The sequence below is a fragment of the Acipenser ruthenus genome, chromosome 12 (genome assembly GCF_902713425.1).
Source record: "Acipenser ruthenus chromosome 12, fAciRut3.2 maternal haplotype, whole genome shotgun sequence".
Classification (NCBI taxonomy): Eukaryota; Metazoa; Chordata; class Actinopteri; order Acipenseriformes; family Acipenseridae; genus Acipenser; species Acipenser ruthenus.
This window is the reverse complement of record NC_081200.1, coordinates 28,794,159-28,815,060: the sequence shown is the minus strand read 5'-3', so window position 1 is coordinate 28,815,060 and position 20,902 is coordinate 28,794,159. Positions and strand designations below refer to the sequence as shown.

Below are 20,902 nucleotides of genomic sequence, written 5' to 3'. Positions count from 1 at the left end.
TGAGTAAATTGCTGATGCTCATAATGCATCAGAGTTGAAAAATGAAACATGTCTAAGACTTGCACAACAGTGTATATATATATATATATATATATACAGATGCGCCATGAAAAAGGGATAAAAAAACATGACAGGACAAGTATGGCTAGCTCATCTTAGGATGTCCTTAGCCCACGATATACTGTAAAACTGGCAACATGGTAAAAGATAAACCCTCCGCAAACAGAGAGAGGCTCTGTTCTATGCTGCATTGTGAATAATAACAGGTAATTCTCGCATATGACAGTAAGCAGCGCAATACAATAATTCAGAGACTATGTTCAACAGGGAGGTAACTATTGCTGATCATAAAGTCGATGGGTTTAGCTGTCCACTGCAGAAAACATCCAGTCACATACCCTCAGTGCAGTCGATGACGGCCCGTTCAGTTGTTTGTACTGGCGTCCACGGAGGGAAGACTCCGCTCTTTGTAAAAAGTGGCAGCGTCTTGTGGCGATTCAAACACTTGGCCAGCTCCATTGAATGTAACCCGAGCGTCTTGTGGCGATTCAAACACTTGGCCAGCTCCATTGAATGTAACCCGAACACCTTGTGGCGATTCAAACACTTGGCCAGCTCCATTGAATGTAAACCGAAAACGGGCAGGGTGCAACATGCCATACTTAATTCCAGCAACACGCAGCTGGGATTTAACTTCGTTAAAGGCAGTCAAACACCGTACCAGCTCCGCACTAAGATCGGGGAACACAAAAACCTGGGACCCCTGGAAATAAAGCTGCCCTCACTCACGGGAAAGATGAAGTATCTGCTCCTTAATTTGATAATGATGTAGCCGTATGACCATGGGCCTTGTTGGATCACCTTGCCATGGATTCAGGGCCAATGAACGGTGCGCTCGATCAATCACCGGTGGATTATCAAAGCTCCCCTCCCCAAGCACCTCTGTACAAAAATTAGCCATGAATGTAGTTGGCCTCCGTTATTCCAATCACCCTGAAGTTTATACACTCGTCCTACTCTATGCATCTGTGCCAGAAGTCTTAACATATATATATATATATATATATATATATATATATATATATATATATATATATATATATATATATATAAGTAAAGTGACAATATTGAATAAAAGAGAGAGTCCTGGCATTTTAATTAGTGCACTTCCCCAACCTTGCCATAGCTAAAAATAAATTCCTTTGTTGCTGCTTCTGTGTTTAATGGTATTGGTTTAAAACAAAAATATATTTTCAAGCTCACAATTAGACAACCAAATTAAACCAGTGTTCACAGATTTTACTGAAATCACTTCTTCACTTTCAAACAATTATCTTATATAGATTATGTATTACAAAAAAAAAGTATTTTCTTAAATGTACAATCTTAATTAAATAAACAACTTACCTTGAGTTTGGGAAATAACACTGGCACTCCAAAATGCAAGAAATAAAACTAGGTGTATTTTTTCCATTTTATTCATGTTTTTTCGCTACACAGTTTCCCTCACTAAATTGAACTATAAAATTCTTGCACAAACAGAGGTTAAGTATGTCCCTATTAGTTAATGTTTTTCTACTGGTTTTATGTGCAATGACCTTTTGTTTAAATAGCTGTCTGTTTTGGCAATGATGGCATATGTGAACAAAACATTTACACACAACATAAAACAAATGTTAATATTGTAAAGCTATGGCCAAAAGTTTTGCATCACCCTATAGACTTAACTAAATTGGCTTCATACAGTCGAATTAAACCTGCTACATAATGTTACGTTAACATATTAAATAACATACTGAATAACATACTCTTTTTTAGTTTTCATATACTTAACAAAAAACTGACAAAAAAATAAAAATGTGACATTTCGAAATCTAACTCTAATTCGACTAATGACGATCTAATTTTGAAATACTCTACTATTATTATGGCTACTTTTGCGGTATCATTTAGTAGTTTCTTTGATTACATGATATGGCGAGAGCCGAGTTCAAATCAGCATGAAGTTTTAACATCTACTCTCGTGTAATGGAAATCAATCATACAGTTTTTTTTTAATTATGTCTCAGTCCTAAAGTTCTAGGTGATGTAAAACTTTTGGCCATAGCTGTGCATTGTGTATTGTTTCTTGTAGGTCTAGTTAGTTCAAGAAGTTGTATTTTTGTAAACAAATACATTGCAAGAAATATTTAGCGTTTTCTAATCCAATTTTGATATGAGACCGAGCAGTATTGTGTGACAGGCAGGATTTTTCAATCTAGCTGTATTTGTTTATTTTAATTTTAAATAAAAAAACAAGATTTGAAACAGATTTGAGATGTATTGTTATTGTATGTATTGTATTTGAATGAATTGTGCAGGTACTTTACAGAATCCTTTTTCTCAACCAAAAGTAAAATCTCATTGTAAAGTATCAAGTGGTCAAGTGGCAGGAAACAGCCAGAAGTCTAGATTAAAATGCCAAATGTTAGCATTTATTGAGGTCACAGGTGAAAACTGGCAGTACAAAACACTAATAATTTCAACAAAAACAAATCCACAAGCCTGTATTTAAACACAGATATTATACACTGAGTATACAGCTGCTCAGTCCCTCCAGCCTCACTGGAATCTCAGATATAGTGCCCCTAAAATGAGCTCAACACAGGTATTTATACCCTCACTTATCACTAGGCCCTCATCAAGGACTAATCCACTACACCTTACTTGGTTACAGGACATTACAGCGCGTCTATTACCGCAAACCCACCATCGCGCAACCAAGTACAGCGCAACTCCACCACCGTGTGACCGAGAGGGTGACCAGACGTCCCGTATTTCAAGGGACAGTCCCTTTTTAGGTGGCCCTACTTATTCTCAAAAAATATTGATTTGTCCCGTATTTCAGACATCCCATTTTTTCAATAGGATTTCAATGGGTTTCTATGCAAAGCTAGTGCGGTTTCTCAATGCAGCAATGTGCTTTGTACAGGCACTGCTTATAATCACCAATCACATCAAACCTTTTCATATCCAATCAACTCTCGTCATGCCTGTGCAACAGCAGTGCGCAATTTCAAATTCAATGGAAATGCTAGCTACCATGTTCAGTCTCAGAGCTAGTCCATCTGTTGACGTTAGTTAGCTTGTGATTTAACTACCAAAATGTACTCGTAATGTCTCAGAAACGTTCTTGTTCTTTCAGTGATGATCTCCAGAGGGAGTATACATTTTTAAGAGGTGATCTGTCAAACTTGTGGAGCTAAATTTTCTATTGCTCACGGAGGTCGCACAGACATAACTCAACATATCCACACCAAGAAACACAAGGACGCTGAGAAGAGTAAGTGTGCCACAAGTGTTACAGACTTTTTTGTCAGACAAAATTCTGAGTCTGATAAAGTGTATGCAAGCGAGGGACTTTTTGCATAACATTCGGTGGTTCATGAACATAGTTTCAAATCAGGTGTTTGCACCGCTAAACTGATCCAGAAACTGTACGTTCCCAAGTTTGTTTCTGCATGTACCAAAACCAAGGCCATTGTATGCTACGTATTAGCTCCATTGTCAGAGGAAGAAGTGCAAGGGGATTTGGGAAAGTGTGCTTTTGTCAGTCTGAGTGTAGACGCATCGAACCATAAAGCCATAAAACTATTTTCAGTGTTAGTGCATTATTTCTTACCTTCAAGCGGAGTCAACACTAAAATAATAGAATTTTCTTCTCTGTCTGGAGAAACGTCTGATTAGCAAAAGGAATATCTTTCTCAACTGATTGAGAAACATTCTCTCTGTGAGAAGATTGTTGGACTTTGTGCAGACAATACAAATACTAATTTTGGCGGTGCCAAGCGAGCTGGAAAAAACAACATCTGGAGGAAACTACAAGGGCAATTGGGAAAAGACATTTTAGGCATTGGTTGTGCTGCCCATATTGTACATAACTATCTGCAAACAGCAGTGGACTGCCTTCCAATTGACTTGGAGTGTTTTGCAGTGAAAGTATACAAGTATTTTCATATCTACACTGTTCGTGTTGAGTAACTAAAAGACTTCTGCGATTTTGTAGATATTGAGTATTTAAACCTGTTACAGCACAGCAGCACACGGTTTCCTTCTCTCGGGTCAGCTCTTGAAAGAATATTGCTGTTGTTTGATGGAGTGAGGTCATACTTTCTTTCCCAAGAGAAATATCCGACTGTGTTAAAAAAACAATTCAGTGATCCATGCACAAAATTGTGGATTTCTTTTGCTATTAAACAAACGGCTACTTTTCACCGCACAGTGGAAGTTATCGAGAGAAACGACATATCTGTCACTGAGGTTGCACTGCACATCCGTAGCCTTAAAGACCTTTTAACGGCAAGGTTCAGCGAAACATTTGTGACCACAGATGTGAAAGCGCAGTTGGATGTTTTGGTAGAGGCTGGTCAAATCAGTGCTGAGGAGTTTTATGGGGCTGTTAAGAACTTTTATTCAATTGCTCTTGACTACCAGGATCACTGGGCTGCTTCATTTGAGGGCACGGAGAAGCTGGGATGGGCCCTGCTGAGGAACATCCCACTGTGGAGTGAGATTCAGGGGAGCCTTTCCCACTTCCATTCAAGAATCCCCACTGTCAGACAAATTGACAAAAACACCCTTTTTGACGAATGGACAAACGCAAAAGAAGTGATCAACCGCCGTATTCCCGACTGGCACAAAGAGAAGACAACCGTCTCTGACAGGTGGAGAGAAGTTATCCAGGAGTTGGACAGGAATAGTGTTAGTTACAAAGCACTTGCCAAGGCCGTGGAGTTTGTTCTATGTCTGCCAGGAACATCAGCTCCAGTTGAGCGTGTTTTTTCACTGATGAATGCTGCGTGGTCCCCGGATAAAGCCCATCTCAGTGTGACTACCATGAAGGCAAAGTTGTTTGTTCGAGTCAATTTCGGAATGGAATGCAGTGATTTCTACGAAAAGCTACTAAAGGACAAACGCACCCTGCGAAAGATTGCTTCAAGTGCAAAATACAATAAGCCACAGACACAGGAGGTCTCGAGAACACTCCACGAGGAGCAGCCCAGCACTTCCAACTAACTGTAAGAAAATGTATTTTCTTTCAAAGTTTTTTTTTTAAATGATAAGCGCAGCAATCAGTAGTGTCATCTACTTTATAACATTCTGCAGCATGCATGGCTGATGATGATGACACTGTAGCGCAGGTCTACTTTGGTCAGTGATGTGTCTGTGAGTAGTAGCGCCGTCTACTTCTGTGTGAGTTACTTGGTGGTTTGTCTGTCTGTCTGAGTAGCGCCGTCTACTACAGTAATTTGGTGATGTAGCCTATTTGTCTGAGTAGCAATAAGTAGCTGGTATACTGTATCTAGAGATGTCAGCTACAGTGCCTATAGAAAGTCTTCACCCCCTTTCAAAATGTTCACCTTTTGTTGCCTTATAGCCTGGAATTAAAATGCATTAAAATAGTTTTTTAAAAATTTATCTACACATCCTTTTATCTACACATCCTACCCCACAACTTCCAAGTGAAAAATATTCTAGAAATTTGTAGAAAATTAATTAAAAATAAAAACTGAAATAGCTTGGTTGGATAAGTGTCCACCCCCTTTGTAATAGCAATCCTAAATTAGCTCAGGTGTAACCAATCGCCTTCAAAATCACACAACAAGTTAAGTGGCCTCCACCTGTGTTAAATTGTAGTGATTCACATGATTTCAGGATAAATTCAGCAGTTCCTGTAGGTTCCCTCTGCTGGGTAGTGCATTTCAAAGCAAAGACCCAACCATGAGCACCAAGGCACTTTCTAAAGAACTCTGGGACAAAGTTGTTGAAAGGCACAGATCAGGGGATGGGTATAAAAAAATATCAAAGGCCTTGAATATCCCTTGGAGCACGGTCAAGACGATTATTAAGAAGTGAAAGGTGTATGGCACCACCAAGACCCTGCTAGATCAGGCCGTCCCTCCAAACTGGATGACCAAGCAAGAAGGAGACTGATCAGAGGGTCTACCAAGAGGCCAATGGCAACTTTGCAAGAGCTACAGGCTTTTATGGCCAAGACTGGTCAAAGTGTACATGTGACAACTATATCCCTAGCACTCCACAAATCTGGCCTGTATGGTAGGGTGGCAAGAAGGAAGCCATTACTCAAGAAAGCCCGCCTTGAATCCCGTTTGAAGTATGCAAAAATACACTCCGGAGATTCTGTAGCCATGTGGCAAAAAGTTTTGTGGTCTGACGAAACTAAAATGGAACTTTTTGGCCTAAATGCAAAGCGTTATGTTTGGCGCAAACCCAACAAAGCACATCACCCAAAGTACACCATCACTACTGTGAAGCATGCTGGTGGCAGCATCATGTTATGGGGATGTTTCTCATCGGCAGGGACTGGGGCACTTGTCAGGATAGACGGGAAAATGAATGGAGCAAAGTAGACAGAAGTCCTTGAGGAAAACCTGCTGCCCTCTGCAAGAAAGCTGAAACTGGGACGGAAGTTCACCTTTCAGCATGACAACGACCCAAAGCACACAGCCAAAGCTAATCAGGCTGGGCTGCCTATATGTCTTTCTCTGCCATGTCTTCAATTCCACCGACAGAATTTGAACTCAATCACATGCTTACCTTTATAACCTACTGCTATGAACGCCACTTATGCCTGCGAACCATTCGCCTTTTTCTTTCGGGATACAATTCCACATCTGTCTATCCGGATCTCCAATGCCATCTCTCCAGTCTCAGCCATCTATAAAACTTATTTTCCGAGGTATTAAAAAAAAAAACACCTTGAAACGCCTGCCCATTACATCAGACATTCTTCTTAAATTATTATCGATTCTAAGGAAGGGTTGTTTTGCACCCTATGAGGACATTTTAATGGAGTGCATGCTATCATGTTTTTGGATGCAACTCCATCAGTCATATTTCCAATTCTGGATTATGCCTTCAAGATTGTATCCAAACAGGAAAAAGCTTTACCTTTTACCTACAATCTTCAAAAACTCCAAGCAAGAGGGGTAACAATATTCAGTTCCACTAAACAAACTCTGTCTTATGTCCATATTCTGCTATCCCTAAATACTTAGCAGCACGACATCCATCTCTTTCTTCAGCACCTCTCTTCATCTTGTATAACGAAGCACCAGTCACTCGTCAATGGTGTCGAACCTACTGTCAAGTGCTCACTTATCAATTTCTCAATACTCTGCCCTCATCAAAAAGCTTAGAAGATGGATATCGTCTGCATTAGAGTTGTACATCAGGACTTCAGTTTCAGACCTTAAAAATGCTCAAATGCAGATGTCCATTATATAAAGCATTTTTATCAGGATCCACTTTTGCGGGGGGTCGATGTTCCATCACCCGCCCTTGGTTGGCCACTGACCGACGTCAGAGGTCGCACCTCTTTGAGGGCGACGCCTTCTGGACCAGAATGTAACCCCCCCCCCAAAAAAAAAAAAAAAACTTTTTTTATATTTATTTATTTTTGGGCGTTCTACCCTGGGTCCTCTTTTGGGGGGTTCGAATGTCCTCTGTCACCTGGCATCAGGGTGGCTCCATCCGGACCATGAGATGAGATCCTGCTTTTTGCTTGAAATGGTCTAAAGAATGTTAAAAATATATAAAACTCACTACCTTTTCCAAAAGAAGACTTAACAAAGCATAGCAAAACAACAAAAAGAAAGCAGTTCATTTTAGATGATTGATGATGAAAGGAGTTTTGTTTTTAAAAGGCTAATCAGACAAATAATCTGTTTTAATGTTCCAAAACGATCCTTTATTTTCTTTGTGTAACCCATTTGTTTTCTAACTGAGTTAAATATTTACACGTGCATTTTTTGGTTAAATACACATTAATATCTATAAACATGTTGTTTTTGTTTTTAAAAATGAAAACTCCGTTTTGCATGTCTGTTTGGTGATATTGGATCCAGAACATTTACAGAAGGAGCGCATTATCTGGTAAATGTTATGAAGTACAAATATTGTTTAAATTAGCATTTAAATATGGCTGCTTTGGTAAATATTTGCGGGTTTGATTCTCTAATGTCGCAGGTGAGACCATTTTATTAATTGTTATCAATGATCTAATTATTGTCGCGGCGTTCTTAACAATTTGCACATGTCTATAACACACAGCACTTTCATTTAATGAATGAAGACTGCTGTGGTTGCTTCGGTTTACTTTTGGTTTCTCTGCTGCTATTGTGAACGTTAAAAAAGATCTATCTCTCTCTTTCTCTCCCAATTTGTTTATTTGTGTCCTGGTCTCCCCTGTTTTGAAATGCTTTTATCCTTTCTCTTGTGTTATTGGTGTTTAGTAGGGTGAACAGTCTGGAAAGGAGACTGATCGTTTCGGTTCATCCGAGGTAATGTATGCTTTATTTTCTTTTGTTTTAAAAGATTTTAGGTGGTTTACTTGTTTTTAATGTATAATAAAATGAGCGTAGTAGTTTTGTTTTAAGTAAACTGTCTGAATTATGTTTCTTTCGTTTGCTTCTTGGTCCTTGTGCTTTAGTGTATATTGTTTGCTTCGAATTGCGTGTTTAAACCTTGAATTTTGTGTGTTTTCTTATGTTTGCTACTAAGAAAAGGAAAACACCCGACTTGATTTATATTCTCCCCCCCCAAATAGTGTGTAATACATTGTATGCAAACAAATGAATACAGTCTTTTGCGGTAAAAACAAAAGCTTCAACGATCTTAAGCAACAATATTGTGTTTGTAAAGAAACTTTAAAGCTTAGGAAGTCTGTATTCAGCCTCCCTCAGATGACGCTGCCCCCTGGTGTTTGTGTGGTTATAGTTATTCACGATTTGGTTTTTGAGCACCATTAAGATTTGTTGGTACTTGTATTTTCTGTTTTATTTTGAGGCACTTTTTAATTTTGTATTTTCTTTGGCCTTTTCTTTCCTTGAGCAGTCTTCCCTCCAGGTGCAGCGGCATCTTACTCTTGCTTTCTAATGGCTGGACCTGCTGTAGCATATAACAACTGTTAGCAAAGAAGATGCATGTACTACAAAGCAAACATTTATTTTATTTTTATAATTTCTGTATTTTAAATATTACCTTGCCTATGTGGGGTAAGGTTTAAACCATATGTGTGGTTTCCGTTGCTTTATTCTTTCATTTAATTGGAAGGGACTTAAGCGGGGATCACAATATTGAAGATCAGGTAAGTCGGAGCTCCCCATACTCCTGGTATAATTGAGGGGTGGCATAGTCAAATCAGTAGTCCTGTAGGCTGGGTGCCACATTAAGTTAAGGTGTTTTTGCAGTATGTAATATTTGTGTTCCAGCTTTAATCATTTTGTGTGAACAAATTCATTCAGTTTTTTAATTCAAGGATTTAGTCTGCCACTTTAAATGGCATGCTTAGTATATACAAAATTGCAAGGTGCCAATTAACTACTGCTGTTTTCTTTTGCCATGTTATTTTTTTCAATTTCTATTTTTTAAAGGAGGTTCAAGCTACCAAAAGCAGCAGATCGCATTTGCAGCATTTATAAGCTCACAGCCCAAAAACGCAAGATAGATACAAAACTAACAAGACAGATGAATATGTCCCTTAATGGTAGCTTCTGTGCCCAAGCAACTCCTGTAAAAACAGGACTAGTACAAAAGTCTGTTTGTTTGGATTTTGTTGCACAATATTCCTTGAAAAATAATTGCATGTTCTTTGCAATTAGATTCCACATACGAGAAGCTTGCAAAGAAGCATTTTAAATCCATAGATGAGTTATTCGGAATATGGTACTCCACTTTAGAATGAACTTCAGTCTGTGTTTTTTTAAATGTGTAAAGGTGTACAAATGAGAACATGGCATTCCTGTACGGTCCTTCTGGAGGGAAGTATAACGCACAGAGGCATCCCCCCCCCCCCCCCCCCGAGGATTTCTTCATACCTGGTACATTATTTTTTTTTTTTTAACAAAACATTTTCTGGGGTAAAACTGAAGATTGAAGTTTACGTAATGTTTTAGCTATTGTTGGTAAATAATAAATTTGGAATGCAATTTTACCGCCTGTTTACCAGTTTTGTGTGTGTCTTTCAGAATTGCACCAGATTGGGTCTTAAAAGAGAGCATGAGAGAGGTGGTGGAGCCATTCAGATGGTTGCTGATGCACTTGCTATTTGCCCTTAACTCTCTAAAAATGTCCACTGTCTTTTTATACTGAAATGAATGATTTAGATTAGCTTGCTAGTCAGCAGTTTTGAGTGGTGTACAGGTCTGCATTGTTGCAATTGTTGAACTAAAACATAGGTAGAACAATTTTAACAACCCATTTAATTGTTAAATATTTGTACTTGGTTTGAAAAATAAAGTAAATACTTTTTCAAAATACATTGCTAACTGTCATTTTATTTTCAATGCAGTGCACACAACTTAATGGAATGCTGTATACAAAGTTGACCTCCATCAAGGGCAAGGGTGCTGGATTTAAACTAGTGTTTAATTTGTGGAATTTTTAAAATGATTTACTATAAACTAAACTGCACTTACTATTCAAACAGAAGTTGGTTGAAACATTGGTTTTAGAAGTTGTTGATTTGGGCCATACCAGTTTTATGAGTTTAACTAAATCATGTATGTTCTCTGATTGGTAAAAATTAGGTGTAGCGGGCAATAATTTGTTTCAAAACTCAAAGCGGAACAGCGAGGATGGAGAGTCCGGGTTTACCCAGTGGAGGTGGGTTGTCAAGGATTTGTGGCACACTCTACAACCCGGTTTCTCAGACGTCGGATTCAGTGGCCAAGAGTTGCGTTGCACAGTGAAGAACTTATCTGGAGCAGCAACTGGCTGTGGTTGAGACGGAAAGATTCTGGTTGGGGATCTCAAGCACAATAGAAAAAAAAGAAACACTGATGTACGGGTAAGTAAGCTGGGCTGAGTTGAGGGGGGTGATGCTGGGACGACAGAATCACTGTTGAGGTGTCGTGGGCTAGTCGACGAAACACCGAGGATGGAAGGTGCCCACTTGAAGACCCCAGAGATGTACCCTACTTAGCTCAATCCAGACGTTTGTCATGCTGATGCGGTGGGGAGACTGCATTGTGGTTGATTCCCGAAGCCAGCATCGCAGCCGTCGTGTGTGCTGATGCGCTAGGGAGGCAAATAAGCTGATCTCTGGAGCCAGCATTACACTTCAGCCATCAACATCAGGCAGAAGAATATCTACGTCATCATATGGAAGGAAACGCAAATGTATGGAGACACAGATGAATCACTTTAGTTTATTGTAAAGCTCCGTCTTAGTTGGTGCTTATCCTGGTGACAGCCAAGTTCAAATCAGCATGAAGTTTTAACATCTACTCTAGTGTAATGGAAATCTTGTCAGTGTTATTTACAATACATGTAATTTGGGTGGAATAAAAAACATTTGTCTGGTCATTGCCAAATTACACTTACTATTTGTCAAATACAAATGATCAATTTAGTTATTTAGGTCTAATACTTTTGCACCTAGTTTCAGAGTCTACCTATGGCCATTTTTCCAAAGATTAGAGATAGTTGGGGTCTGGGGAGGGGCACACTCCTAGCACATCTAATAGAGATTGGTCAGATTTTATGACTGTAGATCTTGTATATTGTAGAAGCCAGTTTATGTGATCTCGCATTTGTCAGAAATGCTGATACTCATGAATATGTTTTACAAATACCAGAATATTTAAAGTCGGCAAATCTGAATAAACTTAGCTTTTTGCATGAAACTTGTCAAGTTTTTGAGGTACTACAGTGTATATTATATCAATAAATGTAATGACATATTATATTGTTGAATTGATATTTTATTATCCTTTTGTAAGCATTCTTTCCAGTTATTTGTTTAGTACTGTCTTCTTAAAGTTGAAAAACAAAATAGCACAAGTGGTCTTTCTAGGGCAGAATTAAGGTTTTATACAATGGCCAGCGGTTGATCTGAATACGACGGAACCTGGAATTGTTTCTAACTTTTTTAAAGACAAACATACACTTAAGATACCACCACACACTTTTAGGTGTTTGTGTTATGGAGGTCCTCATCTTTTACTGATTTAAACAATAAAGGTATTTTGACCCATATGCAATTTAGCAACCATATTTCCTAAAATATGTCCTGTAGCATACATAACTTATATGCACATTCAGCAACAGCACAAAAGGCTAACATAAAAACAGAATATTTTAAGGATTGTTTTAAATAACACCAGCACTCTACAGTGTTAAAAATAGAATATGTCCACACAGAGATTCCCTGACTGAATTGTAAAAATACTGGCCGTAACACATTAAATAAGTCTGTATTAGTTAATGTTTTTCTACTGTGCCAGATTTACCTTTTGTTTAAATGGTTATTTGAATCTGGGAAATGATGGCAGATACCGGTAAACAAAACATGTTTTTATAAAATGTTAATATTTGTATAATTGTAGTTTCCAAGGTTTTCCAGCACAGACTTTGTGATCCACAGGGCAATAACATTTGTTGCACAAGGAATGACTGGGGACGAACCTACGGAAGGCCATCCAGGTCAAAAGTGTTATTTAGTACACATTTGAACTATGTTTTAATTTGAATTAGTACTTGTTCTAAGTAAATGTATTAATTATGATTTTCTTTGTATGTTATTGGTAATGTCTAATGTATACAATCACCAAGTACAGTGAATACATAATCGGTTTACTGAAACAGTTTTCTAAAAATAAACTGTTACCAAAACGATATATTCCCTTTTAAACCCAAGTAAATTGCATAGTTTATATTGATTGATGTGCAAGTCTCTCTCTCTCTCTCGCTCTGTGTGTGTTTGTGTATATACACATATAAATTAAATATGGCAGTGCACTTTCCTCACATTTCTGAGGATGAGCTTCAGTATAGCTGAGGAAAGTACCGTCTCTGCCATATTGTTTCTTTGTGATGTCAAAGTTGAGCATGTCAGTCTAGCTCTAGGTCAGAGTGGTTCCAATCAGAATATGTACAGTTGCTATGAACATAGACTGTTGTTAAGAACTTGGGGGCTATAGTGAAAACTGTAATCTGTCACGTGATGGTGTTTTAAGGATATACAAGACATATTTTAAAACCAAGCTTTAATAAATAAATAGGTGTCATGGTGGTCTACTTTCTCATGATTCTGGCAGCTCTAGGTTTGTATTTGCAATTTCCAATCATCAGTCAATACGGGGTTTCAGATTCCCAGTCAAGACTTTTTGCTGTCTGTGCTAGTGTTACCTGTTTTAATTTAGTTATCTTTCAATTACCATACATCCCCACCATTAGTCAAATAAGAATGAATGTAAATACATAGCAAAGTCTTGATCATAACCACATGCTCATTAGTTTGATAAGACCTCCTTTGAATTGATCACTGATTCTATAACTCTGGAGGATCTTTCTCAACAGACAGTTTCACTTGTGCTATTCTTAATGCAGTCAATGCAATCCAGCACTGTTTGATTGGATTCAAAACTGAATTTAACCATTGGCATGGCTATTGACCAAGAACTGTGATGTTTCCACCCCATTGTTAAAACAAAACAAAACAAAACAAATCAACATTTACTGCATGTTACTCATACTGCATGTTTCTATATTGAAATACTCATTTTATTATAAGGTGTGGGTGTGTATGTTTTAGGTTGCACCCTGACCTTGTCATGAAATAGATTAGTTGTAGCTTTCTGGCCATACATGCCACTTTTCAATGAAACTTGTCACTGACATATTGTAATTTATTTGGAGCTGTTGAATCTCCCCACCCATCTTCATGCTGATTTCCAGAGATGTTGCAGAATAAAGACTTATTAACCACAACATCAGTAAACATTTCTCATGAATACACAGGTCTTCTGAGGTCGGAAGATTTTTACTGGCAGACAACAGAGATAAGAGCAATTCCTGTAAGAAAGGGTCACTAAGCAGTTCACGAGCAGTGAGTTGATCAGTAAACTGTGAAGCAATATTTGTATGGAATGTACACACATCACCATTCCAGATAAACATTGCTCCAGATTTGGTGTTTTTTGCATGATAATCATGATGATCAAATTGACACATTTTTGGGGTACTATATTATATATTATTTTATTACATATATTTCGAAAGAAAAAAAAAGTTCTCATAATTTAACACGTACATGTTCTTTCTAAAAGCTCCATAACATGTTATTGTAAGACCTGTTCACAGTAATCCACCAGGTCAACCACACAAATCAAAAATGCATTTAGAAATAAGGCATAATTGATTAATGAACAATGATTCATATATTTAATTAGCCTTACAAATATTGTGTATATTCTGTTCAGCTTGTTTGTTTGTTTCCAAGTGAATAGCATCTTCTTAAAGCTTATTTCTACCATGCACCTGCAAAACAAACACGCATTAGCCAACTCATTGCTGCTGAACATTGAAAGAGAAAAGTGGGCATTGACTTAGTGTGTCATATATGGATACAGCTACATAAGATGAAGTAATAATGTACGAGTTATACATACAGGCCTTTCCTCACGACTGAAGGCATATTTGATTGATTAGTTAGACTTCGTTGTTTATTACACCAGGACGTTTTTTAAATTATGGATTAATTCCTATAAAAAGTCTTTATATCCACAGCCTTTTTTAGCAGTCAACTTGCTACTTTCAAAACAGGCCTCATCATTTGTTGCTGCAAGAAATTGTTTTAAAAGTAAATTATCAAAACTAAAATGTATTTAACATCCCCAAAAAGTGATTTATTTATTTATTTATTTATTTATTTATTGATTGATTGATTGATTGATTGATTGCATACAAACCGTAATTACATATGGGCAGATCCAGTCGTCCATTATTGCAGCGTATTCTTAATGGACCACTATCACGGCGAAGTCTAGTCCAATATGTACATGTAAACTCAATTATATCATTATGTTTTATAAAGTTTGTTGATGTACTCCATCTTGACATAATGTTCCTTTGCTCCATGTCACTGTCGGTAACAGTACATGGCTCTAAAGTAAAGCAAACCGTTCAAGAATTAATAACATTATCTACATATACACTATTCGACACACACACACACACACACACACACACACACATACCATACAATACATTTACTGGTACATTAAGCTACTGGCATCATTGCTGCGATGATACAGAGTTGTGCTTTTAAACCATGTAAAACCTTCTGTATGATACTCAACTTCTGGATACCAACTGCCCCATCATGGTTCGCCAGAGCCTATTTTCTGTCCTAAATTTCAAGGTCCCAGTTGTATTCAATTTATGAAGCATGATCAAAGCCCTGATTAACATACAGTACTTAAAAACTCAGGTTCATTGTACTTGTTGATTTTAAGATACAAATACATTAAATGATATTCAGACTTACCTAAACAAATAGGTAGGCTCTCCCACGTTCCTCTGTTACACCTGGCTTGGTTTGATCCTTTAAGTACATAGAAACTTTGGCATTGGTATTTCATCGTATCGCCATTTTGATAGACTCCGGATGTCTTTAGCCTTTGTTCAATGACAGCATTATCCACTACAGGTGGTGGCCCACACTCTGAACCTGAGCCTGCGCCTGAGCCTGAACAGTAGAATGGAAAGGGTTTTTAAAATGATATTATTCTCTTACCTCATGTTAGTTAACTTCCAGTTCTTATTTACTGTATGTTTTCCATCACATCATTGAAACTTATTTTTAAAAAGATTAAGCTCAGCAAAGTTTGATTCAAATATTTTAATACAAAGCAAAAACACTCTAGACTCAATGTATTTAGTTAACAATACAATTATCAGAAGGGAACCTTGCATAAATGTTTAAGGTGAGACTTTAAATTAGTCACTCTCTCTAACCTTTAGTCACACACTGATGATGTTAAACACTTTAAATTGTTCAAGAGATTATCCGGGGCATATCTTTAAAAAACATCAAATTACACTTTTCTGAAATCAGTTCACACTGATAAAACAAAACCAAACCTACTGATACATTTTGGTGCATCTGACCACGTTCCATGCCGACATGTGTTATAGTCATTTGATCCTTCAAATTCATAACCCAGGTTGCATCGGTATTCAATTACTTCAGAGTCTCTGTATTCTCTCCTTTCCCCTCGTAGAATGACAGCATTATTCACTGCAGGTGGTGGCCCACATGTTGGCCTTAAACCTGAAAAGATAAAACCTCTTAAGCTGTTTTTGACTTGATAAGAATCAATTTATTGTTTAAATGTAAAACAAAGTGATACAATATCAAAACCGCGACGATTTAACAATTTTACTCTTTCTGACCGGGACAAAAAATGAAGGCTGAAGACTGACACAACAAATACCAGTTTTCCCGGGATGTCTGGTAACCCTAATGTAGTTCTCAAAGGCATTTTATTTTTACTCTGCTTGTTTCCTCAGAATATGAACTAAACTATGTGCGAAATGTTTACTTTTGAGTCAGGTTACCTTGTATAGTTTGTTTCCTATGTGCAAAAGGACCGAGTCCAGCAGTTGTTCACATTGAGTTTTAGCAAGTGAATCAGACTCAGAGACCACCTCTTTAGGTTTGTTTCCACAAGAGGACTTTGTTGTTCACACTTCACATGAAACGTACCGAACAGTACTGAGTGTGGACCAAACCCTCTAAATGGACCCAGTGTGAACACAGCCTAAATTAGTCTCTCTCTCTAACCTTTACTCACACTGATGATGCTAAATGCTTCATTGTTCAAAACATTATCTGGGCATATCTTTAAAAAAAAATCTAATTACACTTTTCTGAAATCAGTTCACACTGATAAAACAAAACCAAACCTACTGATACATTTTGGTGCATCTGACCACTTTCCATGCCGACATATGCTATAGTAAATTGATCCTTCAAATCCATAACCCTGGTGGCATTGGTATCTAATCCAATTATTGTCTTCATATTCTCTCCTTTCCCCATGTGTAATTTCAGCATGATCCACTGCAGGTGGTGGACCACATGTTGGCCTTAAACCTGAAAAGATAAAACCTCTTAAGCTGTTTTTGACTTGATAAGAATCAATTTATTGTTTAAATGTAAAACAAAGTGATACAATAGCAAAACCGCGACGATTTAACAATTTTACTCTTTCTGACCGGGACAAAAAATGAAGGCTGAAGACTGACACAACAAATACCAGTTTTCCCGGGCTGTCTGGTAACCCTAATGTAGTTCTCAAAGGCATTTTATTTTTACTCTGCTTGTTTCCTCAGAATATGAACTAAACTACGTGCGAAATGTTTACTTTTGAGTCAGGTTACCTTGTATAGTTTGTTTCCTATGTGCAAAAGGACCGAGTCCAGCAGTTGTTCACATTGAGTTTTAGCAAGCGAATCAGACTCAGAGACCACCTCTTTAGGTTTGTTTCCACAAGAGGACTTTGTTGTTCACACTTCACATGAAACGTACCGAACAGTACTGAGTGTGGACCAAACCCTCTAAATGGACCCAGTGTGAACACAGCCTAAATTAGTCTCTCTCTCTAACCTTTACTCACACTGATGATGCTAAATGCTTCATTGTTCAAAACATTATCTGGGCATATCTTTAAAAAAAAATCTAATTACACTTTTCTGAAATCAGTTCACACTGATAAAACAAAACCAAACTTACTGATACATTTTGGTGCATCTGACCACTTTCCATGCCGACATATGCTATAGTAAATTGATCCTTCAAATCCATAACCCTGGTGGCATTGGTATCTAATCCAATTATTGTCTTCATATTCTCTCCTTTCCCCATGTGTAATTTCAGCATGATCCACTGCAGGTGGTGGACCACATGTTGGCCTTAAACCTGAAAAGATAAAACCTCTTAAGCTGTTTTTGACTTGATAAGAATCAATTTATTGTTTAAATGTAAAACAAAGTGATACAATAGCAAAACCGCGACGATTTAACAATTTTACTCTTTCTGACCGGGAAAAAAATGAAGGCTGAAGACTGACACAACAAATAACAGTTTTCCCAGGATGTCTGGTAACCCTAATGTAGTTCTCAAAGGCATTTTATTTTTGCTCTGCTTGTTTCCTCAGAATATGAACTAAACTATGTGCAAAATGTTTACTTTTGAGTCAGGTTATCTGGCATAGTTTGTTTCCTATGTGCAAAAGGACCGAGTCCAGCAGTTGTTCACATTGAGGTTTAGCAAGCGAACCAGACTCAGAGACCACCTCTTTAGATTTGTTTCCCCAAGAGGACTTTGTTGTTAACACTTCACATGAAACATACCGAACAGTACTGAGTGTGGACCAAACCCTCTAAATGGACCCAGTGTGAACACAGCCTAAATTAGATTCTCTCTCTCTAACCGTTAGTCTCACACTGATGATGCTAAATACTTCATTAAAATCTAATAAAAAAAATCTAATTACACTTTTCTGAAATCAGTTCACACTGATAAAACAAAACCAAACCTACTGATACATTTTGGTGCATCTGACCACTTTCCATGCCGACATGTGCTATAGTAAATTGATCCTTCAAATCCATAACCCTGGTGGCATCGGTATCTAATCCAATCATTGTCTTCATATTCTCTCCTTTCCCCATGTGTAATTTCAGCATGATCCACTGCAGGTGGTGGACCACATGTTGGCCTTAAACCTGAAAAGATAAAACCTCTTAAGCTGTTTTTGACTTGATAAGAATCCATTTATTGTTTAAATGTAAAAAAAAAGTGATACAATAGCAAAACCGCGACGATTTAACAATTTTACTCTTTCTGACCGGGACAAAAAATGAAGGCTGAAGACTGAGACACCCATACCAGTTTTCCCGGGATGTCTGGTAACACTAATGTAGTTCTCAAAGGCATTTTATTTTTGCTCTACTTGTTTCCTCAGAATATGAACTAAACTATGTGCGAAATGTTTACTTTTGAGTCAGGTTACCTTGTATAGTTTGTTTCCTATGTGCAAAAGGACCAAGTCCAGCAGTTGTTCACATTGAGTTTTAGCAAGTGAACGAGACTCAGAGACCACCTCTTTAGGTTTGTTTCCCCAAGAGGACTTTGTTGTTCACACTTCACATGAAACGTACCGAACAGTACTGAGTGCAGACCAAACCCTCTAAATGGAACCAGTGTGAACACAGCCTAAATTAGTCTCTCTCTAACCTTTACTCTCACACTGATGATGCTAAATGCTTCATTGTTCAAAACATTATCTGGGCATATCTTTAAAAAAAATCATATTACACTTTTCTGAAATCAGTTCACACTGATAAAACAAAACCACACCTACTGATACATTTTGGTGCATCTGACCACTTTCCATGCCTACATGTGCTATATTAATTTAATCCTTGAAATCCATAACCCTGGTGGCATCGGTATCTAATCCAATTATTGTCTTCATATTCTCTCATTTTCCCTTCTGTAATTTCAGCATGATCCACTGCAGGTGGTGGCCCACATGTTAGCCCTAAACCTGAAAGCCCATATGCATAAAAGATGGCGGTAATTTCCAGACATTAAAATAAAAATGACTGGCCGGCATTTAACAAGCGATTTATAAAACGACACCCTGGTTGTTCTTTTACCGACCAGTAATGGTTTTAGATGTGATTTACTGTCACAGATTGTTACCGAGAGATTGTATCTAACCAATTGTCAGAGGTATGCAAATGAGCTCAAACTTTTTAAGCTGTTTTTAACTTAAAAATCTGTTTATTGTTTATTCTACCTGACAATAATACATTTATTTAATAATAAAAAAAACATATTTGAATTAACTCCTAATTTCATCATTTCACATAATTTATTGATTGACCATACTGTATAATTCAACTTTAAAAAGTTAAATGGCATCGGCTTGGTAAAAACACCTAGGTATTTCCTTTATTAATCATTTTGTGAATTATACATATATATAATGCCTATAGAAAGTATACACCCCCTTTCAAAATGTTCAACTTTTTGCCTTATAGCCTGGAATTAAAATGCATTAAAATAGTTTTTTTTCATTGATCTACACATCCTACCCCACAACTTCCAAGTGAAGAAAATATTCTAGAAATTTGTAGAAAATCAATTTAAAAATAAAAACTGAAATAGCTTGGTTGGATAAGTGTCCACCCCCTTTTGTAATAGCAATCCTAAATTAGCTCAGGTGTAACCAATCGCCTTCAAAATCACACACCAAGTTAAGTGGCCTTCACCGGTGTTAAATTGTAGTGATTCACATGATTTCAGGATAAATTCAGCAGTTCCTGTAGTTTCCCTTTTCTGGGTAGTGCATTTCAAAGCAAAGACTCAACCATGAGCACCAAGGAGCTTTCAAAAGAACTCCGGGACAAAGTTGTTGAAAGGCACAGGTCAGGGGATGGGTATAAAAAAAAAATATCAAAGGCCTTGAATATCCCTTGGAACATGGTTAAGATGGTTATTAAAAAGTGGAAGGTGTATGGCACCACCAAGACCCTGCCTAGATCAGGCCGTCTCTCCAAACTGGATGACCGAGCAAGAAGGAGACTGATCAGAGAGGCTACCAAGAGGTCAATGGCAACTTTGCAAGAGCTACAGACTTTTATGGCCAAGACTGGTCAAAGTGTGCATTTGACAACAATATCCCAAACACTCCACAAATCTGGCCTGTATTTTACACAAAAAAGCCCACTTTGAATCCCGTTTGAAGTATGCAAAAAAAAAACACTCAGGAGATTCTGTAGCCATGTGGGAAAAAGTTTTGTGGTCTGACGAAACTAAAATGGAACTTTTTGGCCTAAATTCAAAGCGTTATGTTTGGCACAAACCCAACACAGCGCATCACCCAAAGAACACCATCCCTACTGTGAAGCATGGTGGTGGCAGCATCATGTTATGGGGATATTTCTCATCGGCAGGGACTAGGGCACTTGTCAGGATGGAAGGGAAAATGAATGGAGTTAAGTAGACAGAAGTCCTTGAGGAAAACCTGCTGCCCTCTGCAAG

General features: G+C 37.7%; 1 protein-coding gene and 1 long non-coding RNA gene across 16 annotated transcripts in view; one reads left to right on the top strand and one right to left on the bottom strand.

The window, feature by feature from the left end:
- The window catches only part of LOC117417094 (complement factor H-like), a 125,588-nt gene that overhangs the window by 89,078 nt on the left and 15,608 nt on the right, over positions 1–20,902 (bottom strand). For 12 of the 14 annotated variants that reach the window (XM_059034749.1, XM_059034752.1, XM_059034754.1 and 9 more), the window contains 4 exons: positions 18,391–18,576; positions 17,582–17,767; positions 16,757–16,942; positions 15,932–16,117 (listed from right to left, as the gene is read on the bottom strand). In XM_059034749.1, the coding sequence (XP_058890732.1) occupies positions 15,932–16,117; positions 16,757–16,942; positions 17,582–17,767; positions 18,391–18,576 (744 nt within the window). The remainder of the gene's footprint in view (positions 1–15,931; positions 16,118–16,756; positions 16,943–17,581; positions 17,768–18,390; positions 18,577–20,902) is intronic. The other 2 variants (XM_059034756.1, XM_059034761.1) reach the window with 2 other exon arrangements.
- On the top strand, positions 8,116–10,319 carry LOC131740086 (uncharacterized). 2 transcript variants are annotated; one of them, XR_009330744.1, is made up of 4 exons: positions 8,116–8,342; positions 8,896–9,148; positions 9,778–9,881; positions 10,029–10,319. It is a non-coding gene; the product is annotated as an uncharacterized LOC131740086 (long non-coding RNA). The 2 variants fall into 2 exon arrangements; XR_009330743.1 differs by lacking the exon at positions 8,896–9,148.